Source organism: Engraulis encrasicolus, chromosome 14 (assembly GCF_034702125.1).
Source record: "Engraulis encrasicolus isolate BLACKSEA-1 chromosome 14, IST_EnEncr_1.0, whole genome shotgun sequence".
NCBI lineage: Eukaryota > Metazoa > Chordata > Actinopteri > Clupeiformes > Engraulidae > Engraulis > Engraulis encrasicolus.
The window spans coordinates 38626447-38643171 of NC_085870.1; the positions used below are offsets into that span (position 1 = coordinate 38626447).

General features: G+C 45.4%; 1 protein-coding gene across 1 annotated transcript; it reads left to right on the top strand.

Moving 5' to 3' along the window:
- Positions 1-3216: 3216 nt before the first annotated feature.
- On the top strand, positions 3217-15933 carry wnt2ba (wingless-type MMTV integration site family, member 2Ba). The gene is made up of 5 exons (XM_063215696.1): positions 3217-4087; positions 7661-7881; positions 11943-12220; positions 13040-13304; positions 14383-15933. The coding sequence occupies exons 1-5, from the start codon at positions 3903-3905 to the stop codon at positions 14610-14612; spliced, it is 1179 nt and encodes a 392-aa protein (XP_063071766.1). The 5' UTR covers positions 3217-3902; the 3' UTR covers positions 14613-15933.
- Positions 15934-16725: the final 792 nt, after the last annotated feature.

The following is a 16725-nucleotide window of genomic DNA, read 5'->3' on the forward strand; positions in this document are numbered from 1 at the left end:
TTGACAGTAGCTGTAGCCAGTGGTGTAGTCTACGTATAACGCAAGTATACGGAGAATACCCACTTCAAAATTTCAGGGATTTCAGTATACCCACTTAAAATTGATTGATCCATTATTTAGAATAGCACAAATATATACAGTATACCCACTTCAAAAAAATGCTCAAATATACAGTATACCCACCAGAAAAAAATACACTACACCACTGGCTGTAGCTGTTCACCTTTTGTTGCTGAACACACACACATATATACACACATGTACACACATGTACACACATGTACACACATGTACACACATGTACACACACACACACACACACACACACACACACACACACACACACACACACACACACACACACACACACACACACACACACACACACACACACACCATTGACCATCATTTCCTGACATTTTTTGCTAAACATTGTGATTAAAGCCTGATTCGCACAAGATAAATATTAATTGGTGATTCTCAATTACCCCAGCACCTCTGTGTTATTTTGTGGCACATTCGGGCGGGATGAGAAAAGGTCTGTTATTCACTCAATTTACAGAAAATGTAATAGGATAGATCATAGGCCAGGTCAACTTCCTGCTCCGTCTCATAAAGCTGTTCAAGTTTTTCTTGGAGTAATTTTTTCTTAGGCTCAATGTAAACGGGATAGTTCATTAGTTCACTCTCTGAAATTTGGATTGTATGCATACATCTTCGTTCTCCCTGGAAAACGAACTTCTCGTGATCGTGCCACTCTCGCAGGAGAGTAGCTGTCCACTCGGTGGACTGATCATCAAAGTGCTTCACGGGGTCCGCAGGGACCACTGCACTCAAGAAGCTGAGAGATTACGTGGCGTATTGGGCAAGATCGCTGACCGTGGTGCTGAAGTGCTGCCACGGCCGAGAAATGTCTATGCAGCAAACATTCTCGAGCTCGGGAGTACGGGGCACCTCTGAGAGCTTGGGCAGTATCTGCACCTGCAGATATGTGTGAACTGAGCGGACACCCCCCGGCAGATGATGGTTGGAGAGCAATGGAGCGAGGTGAACTGGAAGGAAGCTAGGGCTAAACACCGGCATCTTCGTTCTCGCTGGAGAACGGACTTCTTGTGATCGTGCCGCTCTCACAGGAGACTGATCATCAAAGTGCTCCACGGGGTCCGCAGGGACCACTGCACTCGAGAAGCTGAGAGATTACGTGGCGTATTGCAAGACACCTAACGAATTGATCAAACAGCGGCGGAAGAGAGGCGAAAGGGGAGGTGGTGGGAGCGAGAGAGAAAGAACATTTCTGACTGGAGACAGTTGAGTGGAGAATAAATGCTGGATATTTAATTAAGAGGCATTCCAAATTTTCTGTGCACTGAAATTCAACTGAATGACGGCAGAGTGGAGAATGAGATGCAGCTGGTTAAATAGGCGTGCCTATCTTTTCGCGCTGAATTCAGGCGAAATTCAACTGAATGACGGCAGAGTGGAGAACACAATCCAGGTGGTAAATTAGGCATGCCAAATTACATTATGCTCCTCTCGAACTTTCGTTTTTAACAAAACATGCATTTCGACTGCCACTTGTCCCCGAAATGCTGTTCAAATCAAATCAAATTTTCACATGCCACATGCCCACACAGCCATTTTATCTGGCCTGCAGAGCCTTTGCAAGAAAGACAAATTTCAAATCCACCAAGTGACACCCTCACCCAACATTCTTCAAATGGCCACCCATGGGGTCTTGCGGGTTTGCCCATGCCCACCCCTGTTCTAGCCATTTAAATCATCCCAAGACCATGTTTAGGTAATAGCTATAGACAGAGGGTAGGTATATTTCCAGAATAGCGTGGTGGGCCGTTATTCGTCTAAAGGCCAAGCCCATTCATGTGCCAGATCCTACAGCAACAGGTGTATATCATACCCAGGGAAGCCGACGGGGGTGGGGGGTGACAAAGGGGTCAGTTGTCCCGGGCCAGGGGGAGAGAGAGGGCCAAGAACTGGGGGCTCATTAGATTGTGTGTATTGGGTGGGGGGCCCTTTCAGATGACTTTGTCCTGGGCCCAGCCAAAGCTGTCAGCGGCCCTGATAATGCCACCTAAGGATAGCAGGTGTCTCAACTATGGACATCAATGCTATGACTAAAGAGCTGTTAGACCACAGGGACTGACAAGAAAAGAAAGACTGAGAGACGTGTATAGATTATTTTTTTGTTGATAGACGGACAAATAGATAGGCACAGACAGAAATGCAGGTAAAACAGTTTTGATATGAAATACAGACAGACAGAGAGACAGACAGACAGACAGACGGGCGGACAAGATAGACAGACAGACTCAGAAACATCGGTCATTAATGTTTAACAACTTAAGAGGATACAGCTTCTTCAAGTCCCACCACTTCTAAGTTTTACAGAGCTTTTAAATTACGTCACTGGAACACAGTCCCACACCATTCCTTACCTCCTGCGAAACCTTCCTTAACCGCACACATAAGCGCACACGCACACGCACGCGCGCGCGTGCACACACACACACACACACACACACACACACACACACACACACACACACACACACACACACACACACACACACACACACACACACACACTTTCTTCACAACTGTTTGCTCACAGAAGAACAAGACACCCTGAATACCCCCCCCCCCCACCCATGAGCCAGCTGTATATTTTTGTAGTTTAATGACATGTTAAAAACATGATCATGTGATTTATTGTGTCCGTCTTTAGCTGTCCGGCGGGGCATGCGCAGGAGACTGCTTTCATCTCATCATGTCAATGAAATGCGGCGCGCGTGAGGGGAATTCTATTGGCAGATTAGGGATATCAAAGAGAGCTGCGAATATAATGTTGTCCGGCGAATCACTCCATCCATTAGCATGCCTGAGTTAATTTGGATCATGGAGGTTAGTGGAACATTGCGGCACAGCCTCACCGAGAGCCACATAATCACACCACTTATTTTGCAATTTCAGCAACATATGTTACAAGCGGTTCGCACATGTAAGTAGCCTAGTCCACCGCCAATGTCACCTCCCAAAATAATAACGAGCCGGTTGCCAGCCGCATCCGCACTGTATGTATTCATCATTCTAAACATAGGATTGTCTAATGCTGTTTCGAAACGTGGACACCTTTTGTGGTCAGGCGATATTTGCGAATAATTATAACAATAACAATATTGGATTACTCGAGCTTTTTGCCACGACGCTTGGTAATCATTTTTTTTTTCCTGCAGGAGGGCTTCACAGGTAACTCCGCAAAAAAGCGCAGTTTCAAACTTCTATCAATGAAAGCATGTGACCTAGAGTCAGTGGAATCTGCCGGCGCATCCTCATTCCTATCTGGAAAGCGGCGCAGCGCACAACTCTTCACATCCAGCGCATGGGGCTCGCCTTTATCCAATGAGAGGACAGAAACTGGGCGATATTAATTTAATCTCCCCTCCTCCCTCCTACCCGGCTGCTGGTTTATTCTAATAAACCGCATTTCAGCCTACACTGGTCTTAAACGGGAATACCAGGTCTATAAATTAATACAGAGAGGAGAGGGGCGCCACCACGGAATGGAATTTGGATTCGGACGCGCAAGAAAGAAAACTTTATATTGGTCTGCGGTAGGCTACTGATGAAATGGATGCGCTGAAAACCAATTACATGGTACTTAACAAAAAACAAGACATGACATTTTTTTGCAACAATGAATCCTGAAAGAAGTGGCTTTTTACTTGCTCTCCACATGATAGTGGAGTAAGTCTGAAAATTGCGAAATCCTCTGGGTAACGACTCAATCATCGGAATCTCGAATCATTCAATAGCCTACATTTCAGACATCAAACGGATTATTTACCTGGAAGTATAAAAACTCAAAGGAACCCCAAACAGAAGTGATGGAGTTCATCAAAGTCAAGCGGACAACGAGCAAGCCACCTGAGCAGCCGAGACGCGTGGAAGTAAGACCGTCACCTCGAAACAGGAGATTAGCGTCTAATTCGACACCTGCTTCCTCCAGGATATACGTGCATTTCATTTTGCTGCTTTTGATATTCACACCCAGAGTGGATTCATCCTGGTGGTAAGAGTATTATCATACATCTTAAGTGTTTTATTTCTGTAAGAATGACTGTCTAACTGTTGCAAAGAGCAGGAATGATGATTGAAATCTACATCCATGTTTCTACAGGATATAGGCCTATTGTGTGACCTATCCTATTAATGGGATAATATTCCGTAAAACAGGCCTACCAAATATTTTACCAACCATTTTTTCTCTCACTGAAATATATAATGATATTCCGCCCAACTGTTTCAATGATGTAGATTTTCCCAAGTAGCCCAGAAAAAGCTATTTGTATGAAAAATAAGCAATGTTTGAATTTGAATGAAATAGGCCAACAGTATACCCCAGTTAATTAGGCTACTGGTGCATAGGCAGGAGTATAGAAATGCATGGTCACGGAGTGGAAAAAAAGCCTCAATGCTCTTGCAAACATCAAACAGAATAGGCCTAAGTCAAGAAATCAAATCAGTCCGCTCCATGCTAAGTGAGGCGGGGGTGTTGGGTTTCCAAGGGCGGGCGGTTGAGACCCCCTTGTGGATATAGTTCTTCATTAAGATTAATGGCGAGCGGGGTTTTCCACTCCCAGTCGCGCTAACCGGGAGAGACAGGTAGGGGGCTGCGAAGCGTTCAGATGTGTTCTCCACTGATTTCTCCAGGGCACAGTCCATAGGACTAGTCAGGACATGTAAAGGTTCACCTCCCGCCTTAGCATACTAACAAGCCACTGTAACCCTACACACACAGCCTCCACCACAAGCCCGTGGTAGACGCTTAATAAATCACACGTAAAAACAAATACAAGGCTCTGGACACTTTCCTCTGATAATAAGCAGGCGGGAGGTATTTTTTGAATAATGATAACTTTCTGTGTTTCTTTTTTCCTCCCCCTCACTGGCTGCCTCGCTGTTGGGAAATAGATGAGAGTGATGCAATCTTGAATTTGATAGGGAATTTTGCTGTGCAGCAGTAGGACTCGTGGAGTGTATTTCATTAGAATATTTTGCCACCTCGGAGAACGATATTTCACACCAAGACAAGAGGCACGGCTTACAGCAGACGCCCTGACAAAATTCAGCTACCTACTTCCAAGAACCCCCCCCCACAACACCACCTCCACCACCACAACACCACCCACTGCTGCGCACATGCACACGCACACACACACACACACACACACACACACACACACACACACACACACACACACACACACACACACACACACACACACACACACACACACACACACACACACGCAGTTCTCCAAGCACTGATTTATCAACGTTATCTTCAAGGGCCCCTGACCAGCATTGACCCAGTAACTACTGTGCCATACAGCAGCCTTCTCTTACACACCATGTTCAACACTGCCTGTGTAATCCGACAGACAGACAGACAGACAGACAGAGGCCTGGTCGGCCGGCACCACAACACCCTGCTCCATCACATCTTACTCCTGTACCCCAAACTATTATGATGTCGTTACTGTGTCGGATCGGATTCATTTCATGACTGTCATCTTTTTTCCCCCAACGTTTGCCTTATGGATTATGTATATTCGCACGCACACACACACACACGCACACGAACAGACACACACGTGCACGCGCACACACACACACACACACACACACACACACACACACACACACACACACACACACACACACAGTCACCGACTCAAAATATTGCACCGGGCGAAGCCAAAAAACGTATAAAATATGGATGCTGGCAGGATTTCATGAGTGATTGAGCGTGTTCTGCACAGCAACTGTTGAAGTAACCCACATCGCCCCTTTTTGCCCCCCCCCAAAATATGACTCCCGTCTCCCCACCTGACAGTTTGGCCCCCGAACGCAGCCTCTAGTCTCCCACTCTGAGGGTTACAATAGCCAGAGTGTGGGAGACAAATGCTTCCATAATCGTAGTTTATGCTGTAAAGGGGCTGCGGGGGATGGATTGTTGTCATCATCGTAATCATTTATGTGCCGTGTTTTTGGCTGTGGAGCCGCTCGCTCGAACCTTCTCCAGTCCCCAGCTGAGGCCGAAACAAGCTGAAAACCCAGGGGTCCAGAGGAGTTGCTGTGTGTGTGTGTGTGTGTGTGTGTGTGTGTGTGTGTGTGTGTGTGTGTGTGTGCGTGCGTACATTGAATTCATGCTACTATGTGTGTATGTGTGTGCAAGTGTAGTGTGTGATTGTTAAATGTATGTGTGGGCGAGTGTGCGTGTATGGGTTACATAGTGCACAGTGTGTATGCATGTGTCATTGTGTTTGTGTGTGTGTGTGTGTGTCTGCGCGCCGCCGAGTGTGTGCGTGGAGGATAAACACTACGCCCCTACACAGCACACTGTACGTAGCTGCCCGCCTTGGACAAGCCTTGTGAGGTGTGTGTATGTGTGTGTGGGCAGGGGGGGTTCCAGGGACGGCCATAAGAGGAGTGGAAAGACTCCCCTCCAGCCACCCTTCACTCGCTTTAGTCAGTCCAGTCAGGCAGGCAGTCAGCCGGCGGCTGCCCGGGGCCCAGGTCTGGGACTAAGTCAGAGACCCGCCGCCCGCCTGGCCCCGGCACTGCTTGTTGCTGGCTGCTGACTGGCTGCCGAAACAAAATGTGGCCACGATTGAGCGGATAATGATATCCGGCCCGGCAGGAGACAAGGCTTTGTGAGCACGGCGTAAACCGTCTGCCTTTGCTTTGCTTGTCGCTGCACCAGCCAGCCCCTCGCTCACTCGCTCTCTCACTGCACCACTCATTTGGTACAGTGGCTTTCAATGGAATGAAGGGGGGTAGGTGTGTGTGTGTGTGTGTGGCGGGTTGGTGTTTGGGTCACCTATAGGTTACTGAAAGTCGCCAAAGTCTGTCTCTCTTTTGCTCTCTCTCTCTCTCTCTCTCTCTCTCTCTCTCTCTCTCTCTCTCTCTCTCTCTCTCTCTCTCTCTCTCCTCCTGTCTCTGTTTCTCTCTTCGTTTCTTTTTTTCTCACTCGCTGTCATCTGGAAGGCTATTAAAAGTGAAGCTAATGTCAAGCTTTTCCTTTTAACTTTTTCTTGCCTGACAAAAGTGAGGAGAGGAAAAAAAGAAGCAAGAGAGTGCTTGTGGAAAAGGGAGAAGGTGAGTTGGTTTTGTGGGCACCCCCTAACCACAACCACACTGCCCCACATCCCCTGTCCCCATCTCCTCTCCTCTCCACTCCACTCCCATGCCCTCCCTGCCCCACACCCCTCTCCTTCCCTTTGCCCTCCTCACTTCCCCTCCTGCCCTGGAGAACGTTTCTTGAAAGCGCCGTTTCTGACCAGCTAGCAACCTAGTATAAGTTGCTTATGGGAAACTGTATTGCAACCTAGTAGGCTGTTTGAGAAACGCATATCCCGGCCCTACCGTGGCGTAAAGGGTAGGGCACACGCTTGCTATGTGGCCGACCCGAGTTCGATTCCCGACCTGGATCCTTTGCCAACCCTTCCCCCGTCTCTCTCTCCCAACTCGCTTCCTGTCCCCATCTGCACTGTACTATCATGAATAAAGTCAAAAAGACCAAAAAAATGTCTTAAAACAAAAGAGAAACGCATATCCCTGGTCTGCCTTCTGTGCCCAGGTACATTGGGGCGCTGGGGGCGCGGGTGATCTGTGACAACATCCCGGGCCTGGTGAACAAGCAGCGGCAGCTGTGCCAGCGCCACCCGGACCTGATGCGCTCCATCGGGGAGGGCGCCAAGGAGTGGATCCGCGAGTGCCAGCACCAGTTCCGCCACCACCGCTGGAACTGCAGCACCCTCGACCGAGACCACACAGTCTTTGGCCGTGTAATGCTCCGCAGTAAGTATGTGTGTGTGCGTGTCTGTGTGTGTGTGTGTGTGTGTGTGTGTGGCTGCCTATCTTTCTCTTTTTTACTGTCTGTTGACGATTTGGGGGTAGCCATGGCGTAATGATTAAGGAGTTGGAGTTGGAGATCACACCGAGCCTTACCAAATCAATCACATCCTCCCTCCTTGGCTGAAGTGCCCTTATGCAAAACACCTAACCCCATATTGCTTGAGGGACTGTAACCAATACCCTGTAATAATAACTGTAAGTCGCTTTGGATAAAAGCGTCAGCTAAGTGTAATGCAGGGATTAAAGTTCTCCGGCATATACCGGATTTCCGGCTTTTAGTGATTGCCCGTGGGTTAATTTGTTTTTTAAATACTCGGAAATAAATTGGGACGGTATTAGTAAAGAAATAAAAAGACAACAACCGTAATTCCCTTCTGTGTTTGTCAGCCAATGGTAGCAAAGGATCGCTCTGAAAGTAACATTTTTAACCAATCAGATGAAGAAGGGGGCAGGTCTTAGGAAAGCGTGCTACTTCAGTATCTCGCTCGAGTCGGACCACCACAGAGCCGGCGGTCTACGAGCAGTCGCCGACTCGCCGTTCTCATGCCGCGGTCACAGAGCAGTGTCAACAACTCGCTCTACATGGCAAGGCACCTTGCACCGTTTATTGCTCTATGAGCAGAAATATCTGTTAAGATTACTAAACTGCATGCTATGTATTGGTGATGCCGCTGTCGTCAAAAACATAAATGGAACTGGACTGTGTGTGTGGACATAGCCTACAGAATGTAAAGCATACAGTGTTGATAGAGCTTCTCTGCTCAGTGCTTTAGCTCTCCACAACACACACGGTTCTGTTTTTTCCACAGACGTTCGATCCCTCTGTGTCTTCATAATTTCTGAACCCAACTTAGAACTTAACACAGAGCTGTCACAGCATCTCCCGGAGTGTGGAGCGGTCGAGCGGACCGTTTATCTGTGTCTCATCTCCTAATGTCAACCACTGCCTGTGCATTATGCTACCGGTAGTTCCATTCAAAATAATGGCTGGATAGCGTGATTCATGAATCAATCACCAGATTACTTTCTGGGGTTGTTGGAAGAGGTTGTAGGAAGATGTGCTTCAGTCTACAACTACTTGTGAGAACACCAACAGTAAGAGAATAATTTGTTATTAGTTAGAATTTAACAAAAAAGCTTAGTTTCACTTCAGCATGTTGCAGATGCCACACTCATGCTGAGTTTTGTTAGCGCGCTAACTACCGAACTTTTATGCTAATATTTTAGTAAAGAGGAGTCGGGTTACTTAGAAACACCACCTACATATTAACTGATATTATCTCTGATGGAAAAAACAATGCAAAAGTATTGACATTGGCGCTGTGTTCAACTTAAAAGTGACTCAAATAGCGCCTAGCAAGATGGCAGTCTGCATGCAGACAGCAGCAAGTTTCATCCCACTAGCTGTAGTATAATACAGGTTTGGTTGTTGGGTGTATAATTCCTGTCATTGGCACGTTTTTAGTCTACATTCATCTCAAGTTGCCGTTTTCATGATTGTGAGATCGTTAAATAATATGTCACATAGGCCTAATGGCTTGTTGATGGCTTTTAACAATCTGTTAATGGGCTTTAGTTTTCAGTGGAATTCTAGTCATTGATTGGAGGCTAAAAATAATACTGCTATATGGTGATGGACAGAACAACTTGAGCTTGATGATGAAGCAAGGCAGTCTTTTTTCTGAGAATAGCCCAATAGGAGAGTAGCCAAAATATTTACAGGGCAGGCACTACAAATTCTGACCTAGAGCTAGCTCTATCCAAGGCTCTATTCAGACTGACTGTACAGCTGAGAAACCTAGAACCCATCTATCTACAGACACAGACAACATCTAGTCCATAGTAGCCACCAAAATGACATTAATGAATTAAGTTGATTTGCATTTGTAATTCGTTAAAACTAAAGGTATTTTGCATTATTATTCAGCCATGTCCAGGCATTTGCATTTTCTTTTTTTTAAAGGCAGGATTAAACACTTAGGCCTAAGTAACCAAAGATTATGCTTTTACCTCTGTTATGTATCTAACATGTCATGGTATTTCAATCTTTGTTGGTCATATTCTGCTACACATACTTTTCTCATGCTTTTGTGATGAAATGGCCTATGTAACTACAACATTATGCATAATAAGTATGTAATTATGTAATAATGATTATCGCTACACCCTTTTGGTCTCCTTGGTAGGCCCTATTCGAGTTGCAAAAGTCATTTTGACCCTGACATGGCACCCACATCAGAATAAGATAAATAAGACAAACATAAGTGTAAATACTAAGCTTAAAAAGCAATGAAATTCTTGTGTCACCGTGTATCGTATAGGGTCGCGTGGACGCACCAAAAAGTTCAGGCTCAGGTTTTTTTTTTACTTTAATCCCTGCTAATGTAATGGAATGAAAGGGAAAGGAAGAGAAAGGAAAAGAAAGGGAAGGAAAGGGAAATCAGTCTTTCTGTGTCTGTCTGTCACTATGGTTACAGCATTGTGGTCCTTCTGCTATGCTTTCCAGCACTTACGACCATGTCAAAGTATAAAAGCATTTATTTCTAGAGTATTTATTCAGTGTGTGCACAGGATGGTGCCTCTGACGCCTCTTTGTGCACATGTGAATTGACACATCCAAGACCTACAGCACTGCACACACTCTTTGGCCCAAACAGGCACAGACTCAAGAACATTCCCCCTGCATTTTGCATGTTCCAAAGGGGCCTTGGCGTTAGTAGCTCAAAACACAGTTTTCTTCCACACACAGACACACTCTGTCTCTGTGTCTGTCTCTTTCTCTCTGTCTGTGTGTGCAATAGTTGGAACGAAAAGTTCTCAAGACTCAGAGACTGTAAATATCGTGCAGTGGTGATGAGGAGGTTTCAGCCCTGACCAGATATGAGGCAGCATATCAGAAAAGGTGTCAAGGGTGGATGAGATAAAGTGGGGGATGAGAAGAGAGCGAGAGAGAGAGAGAGAGAGAGAGAGAGAGAGAGAGAGAGAGAGAGAGAGAGAGGCAGGAAAAAACCCCGAAACAAGATTCTGTAAGAGAAGGAGGGCAGATTTTTTCAGATTTTTTTTTCAAGCGGTGGATATTCTCCAAATACAAGTAGCAGATAGAAGGATCTACAGGGCTCGAAATATAAACAGTAATAGGAGATGTAAATATTTGGGGAGACGTCTCTGGCCAACTGACAAAGCCTCACGGCCCTGACAGATTGCTGCGTTCTGCCTCAGTGCGTGCGGGTGAATGAAAACAGAGTCGGGCCTTAATAACCCTCAATCTCTTCCTCTATGGCCCTGACTCAAAACACATCCATCCATCCCGTGACTGAAAGAGAGAGAGAGAGAGAGAGAGAGAGGGAGGCAAAGTGTCTGTGTGAGGTAAAGGTGGAAACAGACAAGAGATACTAGAAGGCAAGGGAGGTCCAGAGGCAGTCATCGTGTCTAGTCGTTTTTAACAAGCCATAAGTCAAAGTTATGACGCCATTAATAAAGAGGGCGATAGAACAAATGTTCAAAGTCACCACCAAAAAAGCAAGCTAAAGGAGATGAACACGTCATATACAGTATATTGCTCTGAATGAAAAGCTACATTCTGAATACAAATCACTGAACAAAATTGGTTTTGTCTAAATTTCACCTCTATTTTACAACTCAACAAAAGGGGTTACTACATACATACCAGCCGCAATGGTTAATTTATATCCACTCTGTCTAACGTTTCCTAGGCTCTGTATAAAGTTTATCTTTGCGAGGAAGTCATTTTGGCAGAGAACACAGTTGCACTTACTTTACCAACCAGAAGTGACAGTATTTATTTAAACAGTTTTTAAAATTAGCCGACGTCAGTGTGCCTTGAAAGATGACAGATCGTAGTTACTGGGCAACAATAACATTACATACAGCATATGCTGTGGCAACCCCATCGTCTAGCTATTGTACAGTACACATGGCCTAAACATGCTATGCTTTTAATGTCACCACCACCCTCACCCCACCATTTGCTCTAACCCACCCAGGCAGTCGCGAGGCCGCATTTGTGTACGCCATCTCTTCGGCCGGGGTGGTCTACGCCATTACGCGGGCCTGCAGCCAGGGGGAGCTGAAGATATGCAGCTGTGACTCACACAAGAGGGGCCGCGCTAGCGACGACCAGGGCGACTTCGACTGGGGCGGCTGCAGCGACAACATCAACTACGGGATCAAGTTCGCCAAGGCCTTCGTGGACGCCCGGGAGCGGATGGTCAAAGACGCCCGCGCGCTCATGAACCTCCACAACAACCGCTGTGGGAGAATGGTGAGTGGCTACTGTATGTATGGACACAGCAGGGGGTCAGCAGATTTGAAGCATTTCCAGCTGTTGATTTCCAAACTGATTTTGATTCTGAAGAGACTCCGTTTTTCGATTGCAAAGCAGACCACTGAAAAGGATTCATATCCCTTTGACTGGATAGACTGGAACCATGGCATTTAAATATGCAGTCATTGGTGAGAGGTGGCTAGTGGAGGCCACATGATGAGAAATTAAAACATTAAATTGGTGGTAGTGTTGTTGTTGTTGTTGTTGGTGGTGGTGGAGTCCTGTGGACCATGTAGTTCTAGCTGCTAATTAGTTGGCCCAATCTGTGTGGGTTGTGGATTGGGTTGGTTAAAACCAGCCAGATAAAGACAGCTCTGGTGCTTAAAGGCAGACCAAGTAATGTCCAACAAAACTCCAACAAGTGCAACTGACAATGTTCAGTAAACCGACTCCAGACTATATACTGCCTGAAGCATGGATAATGATTGACTTTGAGCCATGTCAAACATAAACAACTCCTTCCCACACTGACACTAACACACTCAGACTGATGGTGCTCATTCAGCCAGCTACTGCTATATGTTTGAGGTTTGCCAGCATTTGCTGGGTCAGTGTACACACACCTTTAGGGTGTGCAGTCAAGAACTCCCTTCAGGAGACATTTCCTTTGTTAGCCACTAACCCTCTAGTGTCAGCCTCAGTTAGAAGTCAAGTTATGAGTCGTTGCGAAAGCTCATTAGTGTGTGTGTGTGTGTGTGTGTGTGTGTGTGTGTGTGTGTGTGTGCGCGCGCGTGTATGTCTGTGTGCGTCTTACAGGCCGTGAAACGCTTCATGAAGCTGGAGTGCAAGTGCCATGGGGTGAGTGGGTCTTGTGCCCTGAGAACATGCTGGCTGGCCATGTCTGACTTCCGGCGTACAGGAGACTACCTGAGGAAGAAGTACAACACAGCCGTGGAGGTTACCATGAATCAGGACGGGACCGGCTTCACCGTGGCAGACAAAGACTTCAAGGGGAACCCCAAGAATGACTTGGTGTATGTGGAGCATTCACCAGACTACTGTCTGCTGGACAGGGCAGCAGGTACGTCGATGGCCACAACGTAAACAACTCGAAGTGGGTTGGTAACACTATAATAACAGGTCCTCAAAAAGCCTTATTCACGCTTAGTAAACGAATAACTAATTATGAACAAAATATTTACAAATGTTTGACACGTTTTTTTAACATTTATAATTAGTTCATTTTTTAGTTAGTTTTAGTTAGTCATGCTACAATACTACACGGATCCATTGACTTTCACTAGCTTAGCGACATATTCCCTCTTTTAACTTGTCTTAAAGCAAGACAACGCTTAACATGAAAAACACACTTTACCACCTTTATAAACCCCAGCCAACGATTTTAACTGTATTATGCCCCAAAATAGTGGCATACCCCTTTAATAATGGTTTATGAGGGCCGGCCCATAGCTTTTTTTTTTTTTTTAGAAGAATCTATGTTGTTAAACACTCTTACTAGACTTAGGATCATTGAGAGTATATACTCAATGTTTAGGATGTTTAGATGTTATTGATGTTATTGTCCTTCTATGAAGCTGGAAAATTCAGTTCTTCATATTCTTAAAGTTATTCATTGTTTTCCAACAAAATGCATTTGTAATGACTAAAGGAGTTATTCAGAGGCTTATTTGTGTAGAGAATCCTTTAACTTTGAACTGAAACCCAGCAAAGCAAATCCCAATTTCACAGCTTGAAATGACTAAAGTATCTGCTGAGGCAAAACACAAACTCAGACAGGCAAAAATGCTAGTGTTTGAAAAACTAATTGGCGGGGCAGCATGCTAAGCCCCCACACGTTTGGGCTTTCATACCCATGGGGACCCCGGTTTGAGTCTGGACGGGGTCATTTCCCAATCCTCCCCCATCTCTCTCTCCCACTCACTTCCTGTCAGCATCTCATACTATCCAGTCAATAAAGGCATAAAAAGCCCTTAAAAAAGAGGAAAACTAATGGGCAAAGCAATTGCTGAACGTTAACCCATGAACTGGAAGAACAGGCCCTGGGCAGTTGGCCACCAATCCCACGTTAGAATTCCATCCAAAACCATGGTAGACCATGCACTTTAGCTGATGTACGCTGTGCTCATCTTGTGTTGCAGGTTCGCTGGGCACGGCAGGAAGGGTGTGCAACAAGTCCTCCCGTGGGATGGATGGCTGTGAGGTCATGTGCTGCGGCCGGGGATACGACACCACGCGCATGAAGAGCGTCACCAAGTGCGAGTGCAAGTTCAAGTGGTGCTGTGCCGTGGAGTGCAAAGACTGCGAAGACATCGTGGACGTCCACACCTGCAAGCCTCACAAGCGTCCTGACTGGCTGGACCTCACTTGAGCTCACAAGCGGCTCCCCCTTCGTCTCTGCTCCCACTTTTTTGTCTCTTCTCTCAGGACTTTTATTTTGACGTTTTCAAAGTGGGACAAAGAATTCTGGGATATGTAGTCTATACCTCTAATCCTCCAGACTCCGACTTGCACCTCTTGGCTCAGCTTTGGCACAACATTTTTTTTTCTGACTGTCCCCAACTGCAAAGCAAAGCACTGAAAAGCCAGCAGCATCAAAAGAGGAATCTGTGGGCTCTTTTAAAAGATAAAAGAGAGTGCTTTGAAAGAGTTGTGTAGGTAGGTGTCATGGCATGCAGGAGTGGCCTTTTTCTGAAGTCTGAGCAAGTGTTTTGGTTTAAAAAGTTTGAGGACTCATCGGCGAAACTCAAAGTTTTGTTTTTGTTTTTGGAAATGTGTACTTTGATCTCAGACAAGGACATGGTTTTGCTGCTTGCGGACCGCTGAGGACACTTTTCCAGTGGAGACTGAAGTGGGACTGTGCACAATACTAATGTTTGGTGATATAACTCATATTTGTGGGACAATTTGATCTCAGATCAAAGTTTAGCTGTGGCCTTTGGCCCAAGCGTTCCTTCAGAATGGAAAATTAAGTGACTTGGAAGAGTGGCAAGTTTTCAAAATGGCACATCTCTAAGACACAAGGACTTACGCTTATTGTGAATGTCATGGAGTCATGTGTGTGTTTCCATTTTAACCAACTTTAAGGACACTGCAACCAACAACCAATATTAACTGAATACATGTATCACAATACAGTATAGATGGGAATTGGAAATAGAGTACTACTGTTTAACAATGATCATACTATTCATGTGTAGAAATCGGAGATCAAATGCTCTGCATTGAAGGTGCAGAAAACACGATAAAGTACTTCTTTGTATTACATCAGCAACACAGATGTATAAAATGATGATATGATCTCTGGTTAATTTTTCTGTAAATAGTTTCTGTGCTCCGATTTTAGCTAACAATTGTTCTGAATTTACCGGTCGGTATATGTCATGTAACTGTATTATGATGATGGTAAGACCACTACATATCTAAAGCACTTGACTCACTATCTCAGCATCACAATAAGAAGAGCACTGTTATCATTTTTACCCCCTTCTTTCAAGTCATAAGTCCTTGATTGGATTTTGAAAATAACGATCAAATGTTATTGATGATTAAAATTGTTTGTCACTGGATTGAAAGGTATGCCATATGATACATGTATAAAACATTATTATTATATATATATTTTGTCTGTGAACAATAGAGCTTTATATAAACAGGTGGGTTAAGATTCATTTGTTACGGCGAGGTGGGTGGCTAACACCTTTATAACTTGACACCTAAGGTGACCTAAATAACGGATAACTACATGCTGGATCGCTGACAGGTCACTGCCACCTCAGTTTCACAGTCATCAGACATCTGATCAGAATAATTTAGATGACAGTTTGGCATTGTACTCCGAAATACAAATCATGTGATGGGATCCTTCAAATGCTCCCCAATGACACCACTGGAAGATATATAGGTAGTCCTTGTGAAATCACAACAGCGAGTGAACATCCTCGGATGACATAACTGTCCTCTGAAGCTGTTTTTAGAGTCATGCTGTTGTGGACAGATTGTCACCCACCCAGTCTCCATGTTATCTCGGAACGTTTCTGCACACAAAGACTTGGGGGGAGGTAAAAATAGCCCGATGGCCATGACTGGCATTCTTCTCCATTCATTTCGAAACGGAACAGCCAGCATGATGTCACAAAATGGCTGCCCTAAAGTCCCAAAATAGCATCTGAGGCAAAGATGGATAGCGCGTGGCTAGAAAGGTCGGACGATCACGTCGGCCTAGATGGGAATGGAGATGACTGCGATGGCCTCCATCATCAATCATTGGCATGCCGCTCCATCTTCAAACTGCTTACAGTAACAGGTGCAGCAGGACAAAATGTCAGGTCAGCGTCGTCATGAAATGATGTCAATTGTCTTTTCGAAGTTATGCTGGCCTGCTTTTACTTTTTCAAGAGTACGTGCTTGTGGAGACTGTTACAACACATCACCACACTTAATGTAAGGACTGTTCCTAACAGAAAAGTCCTATAGAATCAAGT